Raw genomic sequence first — 17,543 nt, 5'->3', positions numbered from 1 at the left:
AAGTTGTTGTGATTGATAGTTATTAAAAATCTGATAAAGTTTTCTACTACAACTGTTTCGACTGAAAACAACAAACAAACAAACATAGTTTTGCTAAAGGAGGATACTACACCGGAAGCTCGCGTAGCACGTTTTAGTGGCAAACGTAAACGGTAGAAGATGCACTGATTTCAAATAACCCATTTATTCATTAACAATTTTAAAAGTGAAGTTGCTGTATTTGCCAACCACCAGATGGAGCTGTTGAATTGGCTATAAAAAAAGTCTTGCTCGAAGTTAAAAAGTATAGCACTGCTATTTTTTCAAACACTAATATCTAGACCTCATTGATTTAACCAATCATCAAACACTGAATTTCGCTGAGCAGAGTTATTTTATATTTTATATATTAGCCTACATATTTTTTGAATGGTTATATACATTGATACATTCAAAAAATATGTAGGCTAATATATAAAATATGAAATAAAATCAACCGCTCATGGATTTTTTGAGAAAAAGATCCACAACTTAAGACTTTTCAGCCAGTAGCTTACTGTTATTAAATGATCTGTGCGTGAAACTTAATCAGATTGCCAGGGTATAGTATGTAGGGGCAATAACATGAATATATTTATATCTATATTCTTTGTAAGAGGATCTTAAAGTAGTACATATTTACCTGTTTTCCACCTGGCACGTCTTGATCACCAGTAAAAAAAAATATATATATATATATATATATATATATATATATTGATATTCACCCCACAGATACTACATAGCTTAAATCATCTATGAAGACAAGTTGAACAAATATTTTTATTTTATTTTTTACCATAAAGAGAGGGCCAGCCTAAAACAAAATAAACCAGAGATGAACTTCTTCATAGACACAGCAACATTCTGAAAATAAAGTGTTCTGAAATTATACAAAATATCACATACCTAAATTCATCTTCATATCTGGCATACCTTTCAATTAGACTATAAAACACCATTTATCACACTCTTGTGGGTTTATGCATGAAAAAATACTTTCTGACCTAGCAGGGCACGAGGCAGGGAAAAGGGCGCCCTTTTACGCAACTTCAGTTGGTTTGATGCACTTCTGGTAATAATTATGGCTGCAAGGCAGCTCCAGAACAAGCCGAATGAAAAGATCCAGACACACAAGACAAGACAGAGTCTTATAAAAACTGTTCTGCTTTTCAAACATGCCAAGTACTTTTAAAACTTTGTGTTATCTTGCCTTATTCAAAAACTGGAGTTGGTTGCAGGGCAACACTTGGGCTACTAAAACTACAGCAGGAAACAGAATGATCAGAATTATTATTTGCAGCACTTGCTGAATCAGATGACCTCCGTCGAACTGAAGTTATCTTTCATGAAATTATGATACACACACGTAATTAAACAGGATTTATTAGTTTAATAAAGAAACTTGCTTAATGATGGCAAAGTTGAATTAGGATGTTAATAAGACTGTGCCAAAGGTCACATTCAGAATGTTTATTTTATAGACTTGAATGAAAATGTAATAAATAAAAAATATGCAGTGCTTTGGAAAATCCACAATAATGTCTTTAGGAATCTGACAAGAAAACATTTTACAGTTCTTCTATAAACATGAATGAATAAACGTATTCTGCTGGCTACGTGATACTTAAAAAGACAATGATAACATTTTAGTTGACAAATGAGGTCAGTTTCAACACAGTGTTATCTAGTACTAAAACACATGACAAACATATTTGTTCTTTTTAAGTTAAAGAAGCAGCTTAGTTATACACAATGCCAATAAAAGGCAAAAAGCATTCTGCAAAAGTCTGTCTACAGGGCATTATTTTGCTCCATTTGAGCAGGAATTGTATTGATATATTCTCAAATTACCATACTGAGCTATTCCTAATGTAAACTGCATTGCATTATGAATGAAAGCATTCAGTTGTCCTCTATTGTACCGTAAATACAAACCTTTTTGAACCCTTAAATACAAATTGCAAAGGCAAGAATTAGCAAATATGTAAATTTGCTTCATTCAGTAAAAGCTTTAAAGATTGTTTCATAAAATGAGATGTTGCACAGTGATATTATTTGGTTTAGTAAATAATGAAGTACATCTACCAATATCTCTCTATTCAAACAGTATTATATGACATAACATTGGTGAGAATCCTCAGTTGCAGCCAAACAAAAGCATCAAAATAAATACACGACATACTTATTAATAAATAGTTTCCTCAGTTAGCTAATAAATATTGTGTATCAAAAATAAACTATTAAGAAAAACAAATTAGAAAAATAGCCTAACAAAACCTGGTGGCACATACATGTATGGCAGTAATTATTGTTCTCTCACAAGTAAAAGACAAAAAAATGCATTTCTTGAATGAGTAGTCAAACAAGGGGGGAAAAAACAGTAAATCTGTTAGTTTGTGTCTTCGTCTTTGTTTCATTTTTACAGTAGACTCCAGATTTCAGTTTCCCACCATCTTGATCAGGGTACATGGGAACAGCGGCAGGTCAGCTCAAGCTCCTCCATTGCTTTTGTTCTCAAATCATTGAGGACAGGCATCATGACGTCTTTCAGAGTCTTACAGATTAACTGTCCATTCTCTGAATCTGAGGAAATCTGGATTAGACAAAGATTAGAATCACATAATTAGGATAAATAATCTAAAAAAAGTACCACAAAACCTTACTAGGAGACAGAAAAAAAACATCTTGACTTTTCTCCCATTGTCTGTTGTGAAAATGTTTTGTGGCTATGACTTACCCAAGTGAATGCTTTGACTGTGCGTTCAAAAAAGGCATTCTCAACTTGCTCTGGTATTTTAAGCAAATGAGCAACACAGTCAAGAATACACAGAAGGGTTTGTTTTTGTCCCTAAACAATATAAAAAGACACACAGATGTTTTAGCGTACACATTATCCATTGAGATGGTGAAAAAAGTCACATTTGCAATCAAATATACTCCAAAGCAGTGGTTCTCAAACTTCCAGAAGAGCCCCAATAAGTCTTGATAATAATTACTTTTAATTATATTAACAATCTTAAAGTCAAGATGATATAGTCGTAGCGACAGATCCTTTGTTCAGTATTGTAACATCTGAGTGAAAAAGATTATCGAAAATGGATTTTGAGATTTGAGTGTTTCACTCAAAAGTGGAGGCATATGAATGTGAGTCTCCAGAAAGAGGTCTGACACTTTCATCAGAAGGTCCAGTTATGGAATTTTGGATATAAAAAAAAAATTATATTGCTCACAACAAGATTTATAACATGGATTTAGAAAATAGAGAGAATTTTGATTTATTTTTTCGCTATACACATTGTTTCAAAGTAGCTTTATAGTAAATCATGATGTTAATGTTGAAAATATCTAAATATCTTTATGCCTTATAATCCCATTTAGCAGATGAGAACTAGGTGATAATACAGTTTACATTTTGCGATGATAGAAGCAATCAAATAGTTGAGATATGCTAAAGAGTATAAAGCTAGTATATACTATGCATGTATACTGTATGGAGAAAGGATAAATTTACAGATAAAGTTGGGCATACCGACTTTAAAGAGTTGGACGATAATATTTACATTTTGCAATAATACAATCAGGCAGTTAAGATTTGCTGTACAGGTCCCTTTATGCACTGTATGGAAGCAAAAAAGTTGGACACACACATATATATACATATACATATACATATATATATATATATATATATATATATATATATACACATACACAGTGCCCTCCAAAAGCATTGGAACAGTAAAGACAAAATTGCTCTGTTGGCTGTGGAGTCAAGACATTTGCAAATATGATTAAAAGATGAATATGAGACAAAACTACAGAATGTCACATTTTATTATTGGGTGATTCAACTCATAAATGTTTTACCAGCTAAGAAGATCAGCACTTTTAGAGTTTCATCCCTCTATCTGATGTGAGCATAAGTATTGGAACAGTTGCCTCACAGGTCTTTCTAAGTGATCAGCTGTGTCCTGTTGCATTATTCTTCAGATATTAAAAGCAGGGAATGTGTCGTATCAGTTATATCCATTACTTCTGTATTCTGAATCTTGCTTTCGATGATGACACACACAAACCAGTATGAAGATGAGGGAGCTGACTTTGAGAGAAAAGCAAGCAATTTGGATGCTAAAAGAAAAGAGGAAGTCAGTTAGAGCTCTAGCAAAAACAAAGGGCATGGAGAAATCAAGAGTTTGGAAACCACCAGCGACACCAGCAACCAACAACTACCTGATCGGCTGAGAAAACAACAGTAGTTGATGACAGACAAATCATAAAAGCTGTGAAAATTAATCCTAAAAGACATGTCTGTAAAATCACCAACAACTTCAGAAAGCTGGGGTGATGCTCGGACAATCTACTGTCCTCAGGAGACTTTGACACAGAATTACAGATGCTACACAGCAAGATGCAAACCTCTGACCAGCACCAAAAATAGAAAGGCAAGATTAGAGTTTTTGGAACTGTGTTTATGGACCGATGAGACAAAGATGAACCTTTATCTAAGTGATGGGAAAGCAAAAATGTGGAGAAAAAAAGGGAACTGCAATGATCCCAAGCATACAGCCTCATCTATAAACCAAGCAATGACCCAAAACACCCTGCCAGTTCAGTCAAGGAATTTATAAAGGCAAAGAAATGGAAAGTCTTAGATTGCCCAAGTCAATCTCCAGATTTAAATCCGATTTAACATGAATTTCACCAGCTGAAGAGGAGAGTAAAGGCAGAAACTCCCCAAAACAAGCAACAATTGGAATTGGCTGCATTAAAGGCTGGGAAAAGTATTTCAAAGGATGAGACCAAGAGTCTGGTGATGTCTATGGGTCACAGACTCAGTGCTGTGATTGTGTGCAAGGGATCTGTAACTAAATAATAGCCTTTAATCTTTTATATCTGCCTTATGTTCAACTGCTCCAATACTTATGCTCACATCAATGAGTGGGATGAACTCTAAAAGTGCTGTTCTTTTTATTTGGTAAAACATGTATGTGTTGAAACGGCTAATAATAAAATGTGACATTCTGTAGTTTTGTCTCATATTCATATTTTAATCATATTTGCAAATGTCTTGACTCCACAGCCAGCAGAGCAATTTTGCCTTTACTGTTCCAATACTTTTGGAGGGCACTGTGTGTGTGTGTATATACAGTATATATCCTATATATATATATATATTCAAGTTCATATTGATCTGTGTGATAAGACAGTTTACATTTCATGCCAATTTGAATTCAAATGCAAAAAGATGTACAACGGATGTACAAATGATCTTACATAGGAGGGCTTTTGAATATTATCTTGGTCAAAGAGGGAGGCCTTTGATTCAAAAAGGTGGAGAACCACTGCTATAAAGATATTTTCTCATGTGGTTTGATACCTTGTCCAGTGAATTCAGAGCATGTTGGGGATTGAATCTGTTTCCAGCCAAAGTCTCCACATCCTCTTTTGTGATGATTGGCTCTTTGAGTTGTTCTAGCCAAGACCACATGAGCATGGAGAGCACCACAGGATCTCTCTCAGTGCACAACCTCTCCCATGCACCTTCACGGGAGTTCAGCTCTGTCTGAGAGGCAACAGAAACAACTGAAAGTGAATATCTGAGGTGCTGTTATAGAAGTATAGGATATGAAAATGAAGTTCCGAGACCCAATTCGTCCAAAAATCTTGTAGTATTGCTCCTACCTTCCACATTGAGACTGTGCTCCTGAGGTCTTCTCCATCGATGTCCATCGTCAGAGCTTTGGCCACAAACAGTCGACGAGTCTCAGGTGGGAGTTCACTTTGACGCGTCAGAGTAGGAACATCTGTCAATTGTTGTGTGACATCAGAGGTTGTGTTTTCATTAGGGCTAGGGTGACTTTTGCCACCTTGACGCGTTAAAAACATGCTGTCACTTGTCCTCCCTAAAAACCCATAGGACATGCTGCGCTTTGCCTCCTTCAAAGGTACCCGTTTTACGGAGACAGGAGAGCAGGATGCTTGGCCTTCAACTTTTTTGGATTGTACCAGGGAGCTACAGGAACCAGTTAAAGAGCCATGTTTGGGACTGTTGATGATTTTGGATGTCAATGGGGATGGCAGAGGGTCAGGGGTTTGTATAGCTAATCTGCTCTGCGACACATACACCTCTGTAAAGTTTAACCCAGATTTGCAGCCAAGAGCATTCTGGGGACTTTGTAGTACCTGCACTCTGGAGTCCAGTTTGTGCAAGGCTGAGTCGCTATAGCTAAAACATTTCCTCAAGATGACCTGAGACTTGTAGGTATTGTCTACCGTTGGCCATCTCCAAAGCACATCAAATTCCTGGTAGCTACAGAGAGGCCGGTCATGAGGTGGATCACACTGGCTTTCTTTAAGAAGCAAGCTGGGTTGGTCAGGAGAGCGAGGTGAGGATATGGGAATCCCTTTCCCCCTCATCTCCTTCCCTAACTGCTGAAGGGCTTGCAGCGAGACTGTCTTCTCCACTTCCTCTGTGAGGTCCGGGATGTCCAACACCTCCTCTTCCACTGTTTGTCGGTTCTCTGCTATGTCCAGTAGGAGCCTGCAGACCAGGTGTACGATCTTTGGCACGTTCTTCATGAGACGTGCTTCATAGCCATGCAGCAGGTGCCGCTGACGGGACAGGTACTGCGACAACGTGACCGCGTGAGCTTTGGGCTCAGCACATGAGAATACACTCCGCAGTGGCACAAGGAACTGGGCGAACTCTCGCACACACAACAGTTGGCCACGAGTCTGGATGGAATTTGGACGTTTAGCTCTAACAAATAAAATGGCCTGATCTGCACTCATCCGGGATGTGAATACTAAGAAGCATGCTATTAAGACACCTAAGAAAAGACAAATGTGCATTAAGGGTAATTAATAATTTGATAAATGTATAAGGATTGAAGCAAATCTATTGCAGTTAAATTAGCATAATTTTTTTTATAAAAGAATCAAGATACTGACCTGTTCTGCCAAGTCCAGCATGGCAGTGGACAGCCATTTTTCCCTCTTGCATGGCAAAGGACATCACCTTCACCATGTCAAGGATAGTAGTCAAGGATGCCACGCCATAGTCCTTCCAGCCAAAGTTGTAAAAATAAACTGTAAAAAGTCAAATGTATGTCTCTTAAGATGAAACAAAGAAGCCACTAAAAAAGTGAAAGTGCAATTCAAAAAATTCAGTTCAAGCAACATACTTTTTTTTTTAGCTATTTGCTTTTTGCATGGTAATGTACCAAAGGTTGTAAACCGATTTCGTTTTAGATTTAAGATTTATTTTTTCACCTTGTGTTTTGGCCTCAAATTGCTTTATTTTTAGATTTATTGTCTTACGCTTGTCCAAAACCCAGATTTTTTTTTTTGCAAGTTAGTACACTTGATTTTTTCAAAAAGACAACAAATTTATCACTTGAAGAAGTACGTCTGACGTTTTTCTTTAAAATAAGCATTTCTTTCTGGCTACTATTTATAGGTTTCTATGTAAGTACTGGTACTTATAAATGGGTTGAGGCTGGAATTTTGCGCATTTAAAGTGAAAGTACTTGATGAAAATATACTGTGTGTGGAGAGCATTCTCATTTTTGACCAACGTGGCTTTTAGAGGCTTTTACATTGGAACTCTTCACTTGTAAACAATATTTTTATTTTGTGCCATTTCCAATCATGCTGTAATTCTGTCAAATTATGCAAAAAAAGGTAAAAAAAAAAATAATAATAATAATTATTTAGGCTACATTAAATGTTGGCTATGAAAACAACCTTAGCAAGACAAAGGAGATATTTTGTTTTTATATTTAAGGATATATACTGTATATACATACATATACAGTGCCCTCCAAAAGTATTGGAACAGTAAAGACAAAATTGCTCTGTTGGCTGTGGAGTCAAGACATTTGCAAATATGATTAAAAGATGAATATGAGACAAAACTACAGAATGTCACATTTTATTATTAGCCGTTTCAACACATACATGTTTTACCAAATAAAAAGAACAGCACTTTTAGAGTTCATCCCACTCATTGATGTGAGCATAAGTATTGTGACAGTTGAACAAAAGGCAGATATAAAAGATTAAAAGCTATTATTTAGTTGCTTGAATATTGGTAGGCAAGATGGTTTTGTACTCTATCAAATTCATTCTGCTACTGTCATCATACATTAAGTCATCAGTAAAGTTGAGAGGGCCTGTTCCAGAGACAGCCATGCATGCCCATGCCATGACACCACCTCCACCATGCTTTACAGATGAGGCTGTATGCTTGGGATCATTGCAGTTCCCTTTTGTCTCCACATATTTGCTTTCCCATCACTTAGATAAAGGTTCATCTTTGTCTCATCGGTCCATAAACACAGTTCCAAAAACTCTAATCTTGCCTTTCTATTTTTGGTGCTGGTCAGAGGTTTGCATCTTGCTGTGTAGCATCTGTAATTCTGTGTCAAAGTCTCCTGAGGACAGTAGATTGTCAGAGCATCACCCCAGCTTTCTGGAAGTTGTTGGTGATTTTACAGACACGTCTTTTAGGGTTAATTTTCACAGCTTTTATGATTTGTCCGTCATCAACTACTGTTGTTTTCTCAGCCAATCAGGTAGTTGTTGGTTGCTGGTGGTTTCCAAGCTCTTGATTTCTCCATGCCCTTTGTTTTTGCTAGAGCTCTAATTGACTTCCTCTTTTCTTTTAGCATCCAAATTGCTTGCTTTTCTCTCAAAGTCAGCTCCCTCATCTTCATACTGGTTTGTGTGTGTCATCAACGATTGCAGGATTCAGAATACAGAAGTAATGGATATAACTGATACGACACATTCCCTGCTTTTAATATCTGAAGAATAATGCAACAGGACACAGCTGATCACTTAGAAAGACCTGTGAGGCATATATATATATATATAAAATGTACTTTCCACCATCATCATTTTAATCCCAGAATGCTAAAGACAAAACATAATTTGTGATGTGGTGGAAATGACGCTGTGGTGGAAATGTTGTCTATTTTTTATGTGAAATCATACTCTGTTTTTTCTGGATAAATGGGAATATGACACACACACATTATATAACACACAGAGGATCTCTCATCGGTGCTGATGCTTTCTTAATTTGAGAGATGTTTGGTGCATGTTTCGACATGCTGCGCTCTTCGGAAATTGTGCCTTACATAGTTTCCCAGAAGGGGCTGTCTATAAGCACGGCACCACTCTCAGGAGATCTTGTTAAGGGCTGCCAATCCCCCTAAGCCTCAAAACCTGAATGGAAGCTGAACAACTACTGCAAGCACAACCACTTCAAGTATAGAAAGCAAATATTGTATAAAAGGTTCTTTAGCTTGTCTAACACACTGACAATTTAATGCGTAAACGGTAAAGATTTAGTAAGGATTTATCCCAGCCTGATTCCCCTGACTACTGAGAGAGGAAGAGGTGTATGTTTGTGTGCATGCGTGTGATCTACTTACTCCCTGCCTCCATGAAAACCTCTGGGCGATAGGTGAAACCGCTCTCTGGCTCCAGAGTGCTGCCGCAGCTGGCATGTTCCCCTGGACGCTGCAAGTTGATTACTGTCTTTAAGCCACACCTAGAAGGAAGCAAGATTAAGCATCAGCAAAGCCGTCCATGGTGCATCTTGGGAATCAGTTATTTGTAGCTTGCACTGAGTACAACATACGCATGAAACTGTTCGATGATGTTGAATTTTACATTGATTTCAGTTGAAGGTCTTGCCATGGCTAACAGGTTATCCGTTATCCTGTAAACAGAATATAAATTTGATATCTCACTCAATAACATTAATACAAATATTACAAAAGCACAAAAAGGAAAACAAATGGTTAAAGTGCAAGTGAGCAATGGTATTTATTTATTGCAGTATCAGTATCAAAAGCAATGCTCATGGAAATAAAATTAAATTAAATAGAAAATTTAATTAAATTACAAATAATGAAATAAAATAAAATTTGCCCAAGATTGACAAGAAGTTTGCAGATTGGATGGGAAAAAAATAATAATTTGTTTGCCATATCAGTATCACAGGCTATATTTATGGTAAAATAAAAAAAATAAAAAAATAAAAAATGGACTGACCATGGATGGACAAGTTTGGAGAATGGATGGAAAATAATGTTGTTTGTTTGCCATATCAGTATTAAAGGCTACTTTCATGAAAACTAAAGATAAAATAAAATTAACAGACCATCCAAGACAAGCATTTTTTTTTAATTAATAGTCTAAAATTATCTTTGCTCTCAATTAACAATATATCTGAGTTTTGGATTGTTTAGGACTAGCACAATGAATCAGTGTTGACTCTTGCTAAATATTTTACATGTTGACTTTAAACAATGCGCACCGTTTGAGAAGAGAGCACGAAGACAGCTTACCAGGAGGAGTACAGTCCTTTGACGGCTTGTTCTTTGTCGCTCCAGCGAGAGGGGTTTTCGTATTTGCACGCTCGACCACCACATGCCATGGAGCACTGCATATGTCCTGGGATGACATGCCTCAAAGTCTCACCCACCTTGGTGTACTTTGCAGTGGGTACTCTGACATTCACTGTAGAGACAGATGAAGAAAAATGAGGATTCAGAATTCAGTCCTCAGACTAAATAGCTCCAACTTAAACATGACACATTACATCCACAGTCTGTGATGTCAGTCTGTGCCTCAGACATGCTAAGCGCCACAATGACCCTTTGTGAAGAAGAAGTTAAGACTTCTATGGCTGAGCTGCACCTCAAGATCTCTGAAGCCGAGTGCCGACGTGTCTTTCGAAAACCCATGAAGATCTCGTCTACCAGGGAAGAGCAAGCCCGTCTCCCGTCTAAAGTAGCGATGACACTACATTTAGCAGAGCCTGAACAAACCAAGCACTGACCCCAGAGCAGTGAATCATCGCTACATAATCACCATGCTGCACAAAAGAGGCATGAGAGGCAGATACAATCCAACTGGTTCTGCAGTTGCACTTGAAAGGGGTCTCTATGGTGACCAAGTCCAAAGTCAGTGGGAGGCTGTGCAGAAGCTTGTGTGTGTTGTCGCAGGTGGAAGAGAAACAGGATGATGTGTTTTATGGAAATGAAAAAGACCGCTCGGGTTGCATAACCCTGCATGCATTTCAACATAATAAGACTTGAATTATACCTTTTCAACTAATTCCATCTGCTGCGCTGAATACAAAGATTTTACATAACTCAGAGCACAAAAACTGAATACCACATAAAAGAAAAGTGGTTTCCTCATACGTCAGTCGACTCAACATCTGAAGAGACTTGTAAACAAAAGTTTTTGTTATCGTGGCTATTAGAGTGTCATATCTCACCTAACCTGCTTGAATTCAGAGGAAATTAAAAGGAGATGCATTATCTCTGTACTTAGTGGGGCTAATTGATATGGAACGAGTCATTTCAAATAGATTGGGAAAAAAAATGACAAAAGATTTTAAAATGTCTGCACAAGTCTAGATAAGTTTATGTAGCCATATTATTACCCATTATTAGCCTTAATAGAAAGACGATGGTATAATATAGTAATATATTTTAAAATAGAATTTATTCCTGTGATGGAAAAGCTGAATTTTCAGCAGAAACTACTTCAGTTTTCAGTGTCACATGATCCTTCAGAAATCATTATAATGCTAATTTTGGAGCTCAAGAAACATTTCTTATTACATTATAAATGTCTTTACAATAATATAATAGTATATTACTATTATAATATAACAGTAATATAATAGACTAAACAAGCTCTAGTGTTCTTATTTTTCATCTTTAAAATATCAAAATAGAATAAATAGAATTTTAAAAAATCTTTCAAATCTAAAATGTTATTGTAGTTAATTACAATGCAAATATTTTCCTCATGATCTTTAATTCTTTTTGGTTTGTTTCTGAGTAAACCAGTAAAAAATCTGAATTGGGATTCATAAATGACACTATAACATAAATCAAATTTGACTTGTATAACTACTAACTAGAGCTCCAGTGATTTTACATAATAAACACACCAGTTGTTACCTATTTCTCTTAATATGGTCCTTGCATATCAGAATTTCACCTTAATTATTTTAAATTATAGACTGTGCATTAACCATTTAAAAAATTCCCCAGCCATAGGTACAGAAATAGCAGTTTATTACCTGGCTCCATGTCAGTGCTGGACTCTCTACTGTTAGCTGAACTGCCGGTGGAGTAGGGCAGGTCACTCAGCAAACTGACGCCTGCTGCCATGGCCGACACTGAAAGAAGGGAGAAAACATGGTGTCAAAGACTCAGACACAAAACAGTGGCAGGGTAAACATAAATGAGGAAGCTGTAAGGCTGGTTGCCAGGGAGTTTTCCCTCCTGGGAGGAAAATATACAAAGTGTGGTGTTGACTCTAGTGTCAGCAAGGGCCAAATATAATGAGCAAGTTCTAGACTAAGAACGTATAAATAGAGAACTTTACACATTTAAAAGAGATCTTGACTACGGAGGATACCAACAAACAAATAACAGATAAATCCTTATGCTGAAAAATAACAAATAAACCCTTATGATTTTGTTTTTGATGCAGAAAAGAACTCAAATCATCAGGATTTTTACAGGAATTAACCTAAAAAAATTAGATTTTTAAGTGACAGATTTTTTTGTAACCTACACTGTATTAGTATGTACGGAGAAGCTTTGGAAACTTCAATGTGTTGGTTAACCCTACACTCCACTGCATATCAAGTGTCTACTCACATTACCATTGTGACCTTAATAGCCATTACTTTAATCACAGGTTGGAGTGGCAATGACTGGAACCGTCCTGCTCTAAAACAGAGCTAATACTTCTGGATTTTTACATTACTACTTGTCAATATTTTTCTAATTATATTTGGTCTGACAAAGGAATATTACTACTGTACAAAACTGGGATTTGATTCCTAATCACACTTTCTAAATGTAGTACGAAAGCAATAAGATAAGTTACATCCAATGAACTCAGCACAGACCAGCCTGCTCTATTCATATACTGTGTCTAACTTGCAATAAAATTCTATAAACCTCAATTGAAAATTCCTCCTAGACCTCTCCAAATCTGGTGTAGAAACAATTTTCACTCAATTATTTCACTAGTAAATATGAAACTTGGAAGTAGAATGACTGAAATAGTATTTTCTTACAAAACATACTCCAATAATCTTTGATTTATTTACAACTTCAAATATTTTTTATAGCCCAACAAAACTTTTTGCAATCTATAAAAATAGACAGATTTCAAAACATTTTCAAACATTCAGATTGTGTCTTGTTGAACATTTCTTTCAAGTCATTTATTTATCTTTAACAATAATCGAAAGTGGATCAGAACAGTGCTGCTTTCAGTAATGACTATTTGTGTTGGGTTTCTGTAGCGATCTTTGGCACATTCTGGATGATGTTAGCAGTCATTTGATACACCGTGATTAATTCACACTGTAAAGTGAGAAGACACATGACAGCGGAGTGGCATTATGAGACTCATTTGCATTGTAACGTACACTTCTCTTTACACACTGATCCAACAGAGACAAAGACAAAATGCCCTCGAGCCATCCAAAAACTCAACCTGACACTAGTCAATCAGTGTGTGCTATTCATCTGATTAGGAATGGATTTTTCTTAATCCTGATCAACACTTCAACATAAAGAGACAACTTATCTAAGGTGTTTGAGTCTTGTATTTTAAGGTCATTTTAGTTCCTTAATCCATTCCTATTTTATTCCAGCAGTTCAGGTGTTTAAAATCATTGTAATGTATTTTAATAAATTAACATTATGAACATGCTTGCAAACAATATTCCAGCTGTCACCCTTACAAAAGCTGTCAGAGTCTGAGCTTGGGTGAATCCTTGAATGCTGCCCACTGGATTTAATCAAAGGGCAGCGATCACTTTCATCTAAACTTTGAACTGATTTTTCAAAGCGTTTTCAAAACCAACAGAGTTATAAAAAGGACTGCATACTTTATATCAGATTAGTGTTACTGCTAAATTTGCACATTGATTATTTTGCATTCATTATTAACTAGACTACTGACTGGTGTCCATTACCAGCTACTATTCTGATGACTATGTTGATAAAATGACAACATAAATGACAACATATAACATAAATGTGTTTATGTTATAAAGCATGAAATTATAATTTTAAGTTAAAGGCTTTAGTTGATTCAGCATGTCTGTTGTTAAGCCACAACCTCTCAGCATAATGTAAAAATGACAGCTTAAATGTCTTAGTGAATGTGTTTAGTTAGGCTTACATTGCCTTTCAGATGCACTGTTACCTCAGCCAATCATAGCACTCTCTGAAGCGTTTAGAGAAATCTTGCTGTTGTTGCTGGCTCAGTGTCTGACCCTTCACATGCCCTCTTCCTTAGAAACCACCAAGTACACGTGATGTCTCGGTAGCTACTGATCTATGCAGATATCTATCCTGGGAAACATTTGGCTTGGAGTTTATTTACGTCAATATAAGACATCCAGACTAAACTGCATCATGAATTGCAGCCCGAGGTCAAAGGTTTTGTAATGTATTGCTTCCCTGATTATGGAGTGAAGTACATTTTATATGCAACATGCAAAAAAAAAATTCAGAGATTATTATCACTATTATTATTATTATTACCACAATTGTTGTTATGTTGTTTGATGTGTATGACAATGCAATATTGTTTTGGTTATTTTATAAATAAATAACTGTTTTTTGTTGTTGTTTGTTTGGTTTTTTGTTGTTGGTTTTTTTTTTTTTTTTTTTTTTTTACTAATTAAAAGAAAATAAACATAAAAAATATCAATGTTACTACCCTGATTCTTCCCTTTACTTGCTTGACCTGGATGTAAAATTTTGTCCACTTCTTTCTCATTCATTATTTTATTGCATTTCTAATATCATGTAGCTTAAAGATGGTATTGTAGTTTTATGTATGTGTGTATATATATATATATACTTTTTTTTTTTTACTTAAACACCAAGTGAGCTTGGACAGACGCAACAAGAAAATGTGTCACATGGGAGAATAATGTGTATACACATACATACATACATACACACACACACACACACACACATACACATACAGTATAATATTCGGCACACTGGAGGATAAAGGCATCCTATACATACAAATAAAACATGGTTATTAAGAGGGCACTGACTCTTAATAACAATGTTCTTAAGCGTTAACAGCATGCTTTCAAAAGATAAGATCATATTTTCAGTATTTCATCCGTGTTAACTTTTTGCTTTGATCCCACAAATGAATGTCTAGCGTTAATTTATTGGCAGTAACATACATTACAGCTCACGAGAAGGACAATGCAGCTTGTTTTCCCCTTTGGCTCTGTAGATAAAGCGTTTGCCCTTGTGCGCATCGTTTCGAAACAAAATCGAGACGCAAATACACAATAAAAGAATTTAAAGAGCAGATCACTACATTAACTAAAAGACTGTATGGTTAATCTCTTGCGGTGCATCTCTCAGCTAGCTAACCATTAATGCTACTGTGCTAAAAGCAAAGGCTAACATTAGGGCTCATTGTTACATACCTTGGTCCCTGTATCCGGTTTTTGTTAGCTAAAGACCATTGTTTCCATTGGGGTCATGGTGAAATGCAAAAGCATGGATCAACAACAGACAGCTGTCGCGTGCATTTGTATCAGTTTCGCTACTCAAGGGGATGTTACATTGTAACAGGTTGGAGGAAACAGATAAGGCTTGTCATTGGCCGATCCGTGGTCATGTGATCAAATGAGGGCCATAAAGCACGGATGAAGAGCGGTGAGAGCATAAGGAAATGGGGCTAAATACTTGAGGAGCAGCACAAGTGTTATTGACTCATCTTAATAGTGTACTTGATCTAACTAATGAACTGAAGTACTTACAAATACATATCACTGCCATTATAAATAATGAAATCGGTAACACTTTATTTGAAGGTGTCCTAATTAAACATGTTGCATGTAGCCTACTTACTATTATAATAACAATAAATAATGCAGAATTGCATGGAAACGTAGGCTATATACCATATACATCTAACCGCATAGTAAGTAGGCCTATATGTAGTGAAGAAAAAGAACTTAAATGTATAATTACACTGTAACAAGGACACCTTGAAATAAAGGGTAACCATGAAATCATATTTCATAAGGTAGTCACGAATTGCCATTATCTTATGTATAAAAAAGACGACTAATATAGCCTATAATAAAATAGTGCCCACATATGAAATGCCCACATACATAGCTTCTATTTGTTCTAATTTTATATTTTTATTATAAATTGCGATAACAATTTAAGGACAATGTTGAAATGGAAAATTACATGAGTTTCAAAATGTTTTAGTATTTGCTATCACATGCTTTAATGTCAGAGCTATGTCTCGAGATGTGTAAACGCCACATCTGTGTAAAATTTAATGAGCATATTATCCCATAGGGCTGGGTAAAAAATATCGATTCTCCGATTTTAATCGATCTTCAGTTTAACGCAACGATATCGATTCGGCAAAACTAACATTTTAAATGAAATATTGATAGCTAATCGATATCGAATCGAAACCATAAAAATAAGAATCGAATCGAATCGCAGAATTGGTCACAATACCCAGCCCTATTATCCCACATGATTTGTCAATGATCCAAATAGCATTTTATGCTTCAATGGAAGCAAGAACATCTGATCTTTAGTAAAAACGAGTTCACGTGGTCAATAGACCTTAGTCAGGGCAGCGCCACATTTAATTTTTGACTGGAATGAAAACGAGGCTGTGAGTGATAGAAGTAGCTAGTAGCTCAGTGAATTCAATGGACTGGATTCACTGGACTGTTTTTTTTTTTTTATCAACATACTGAGTGTTCGGATTTCAAAACGTCTTTCCGAATAAAAACTTTTAATAGACAAAATTTCAGTAGACAAAAATACTGCATAAAAATGCACAGTACGCGCCTTTGTAAAAAAAACGCGTTAAATTCAATGTGGTGTCTAACGCCTAACTTTAGTTCAATATTATATTACCATTAAATCCTAATCCAAATCACGACAAACTACATATCGTTGGAAAGGTCCAAGACTCCTAAATATATATTTTACCACTGTTTGTTGTTAAAAAATTATGTAGGAGCAGTAATAGATTAATTTATGACAAGAGCGCACCTCAAAACATATACACCATAACAGGAGCTCTGACCTTTGACACAAAATTTCTATTTGTTTCCTTTTTTTCCTATCACATGTTTTAGTAATCATCATATATTACATATCATTTGAAAGCTTAGAATCTCAAAATTCATGGTGTGAAAACTGTTTTGAAATCGGATATTGCATTACCATAGAAATGGTACTTTAAAATATTTTAGAGGGCTCCTCCCCCTTAGTGGGAGGTGTCATATTCCAAATGTATTAAGGTCTTATAGAATCAAAACTTTTTATAATCTTGACAAAATTATTTTGTGATAGGAGTGATACTGAGAGAGAAATTGATACATTTGTGACAGAAAAGTGCATTTAAAAAAATCAAAGGGGTTTGCCTGGCACCAG

At 35.9% G+C, this 17,543-nt stretch overlaps 1 protein-coding gene across 1 annotated transcript; it reads right to left on the bottom strand.

Annotated features, from left to right (window-relative positions):
* Positions 1-1,389: 1,389 nt before the first annotated feature.
* ptpdc1a (protein tyrosine phosphatase domain containing 1a) lies at positions 1,390-15,685 on the bottom strand. The gene is made up of 10 exons (XM_079396333.1): positions 15,551-15,685; positions 12,137-12,235; positions 10,383-10,554; positions 9,671-9,751; positions 9,462-9,580; positions 6,973-7,110; positions 5,704-6,851; positions 5,399-5,584; positions 2,759-2,869; positions 1,390-2,614 (listed from the first exon to the last, which is right to left on the bottom strand). Exons 2-10 carry the CDS (start codon positions 12,225-12,227, stop codon positions 2,480-2,482), a joined length of 2,181 nt encoding a protein of 726 aa, XP_079252459.1. The 5' UTR covers positions 12,228-12,235; positions 15,551-15,685; the 3' UTR covers positions 1,390-2,479.
* Positions 15,686-17,543: the final 1,858 nt, after the last annotated feature.

The sequence above is a fragment of the Barbus barbus genome, assembly GCF_936440315.1.
Source record: "Barbus barbus genome assembly, chromosome: 37".
NCBI lineage: Eukaryota > Metazoa > Chordata > Actinopteri > Cypriniformes > Cyprinidae > Barbus > Barbus barbus.
Note: the sequence above shows the minus strand (reverse complement) of the source record. Positions and strands in the feature narration are given on the sequence as shown.

Coding starts and splice junctions, on each gene's coding strand:
- ptpdc1a (XM_079396333.1), bottom strand. CDS start 12,227: ATGGCAGCAGGCGTCAGTTTGCTGAGTGACCTGCCCTACTCCACCGGC. Junction 9,752..10,382: donor AAAGGACTGTACTCCTCCTG/GTAAGCTGTCTT, acceptor TTCTGTTTACAG/GATAACGGATAACCTGTTAG. Junction 2,615..2,758: donor CAGTCAAAGCATTCACTTGG/GTAAGTCATAGC, acceptor TGTCTAATCCAG/ATTTCCTCAGATTCAGAGAA.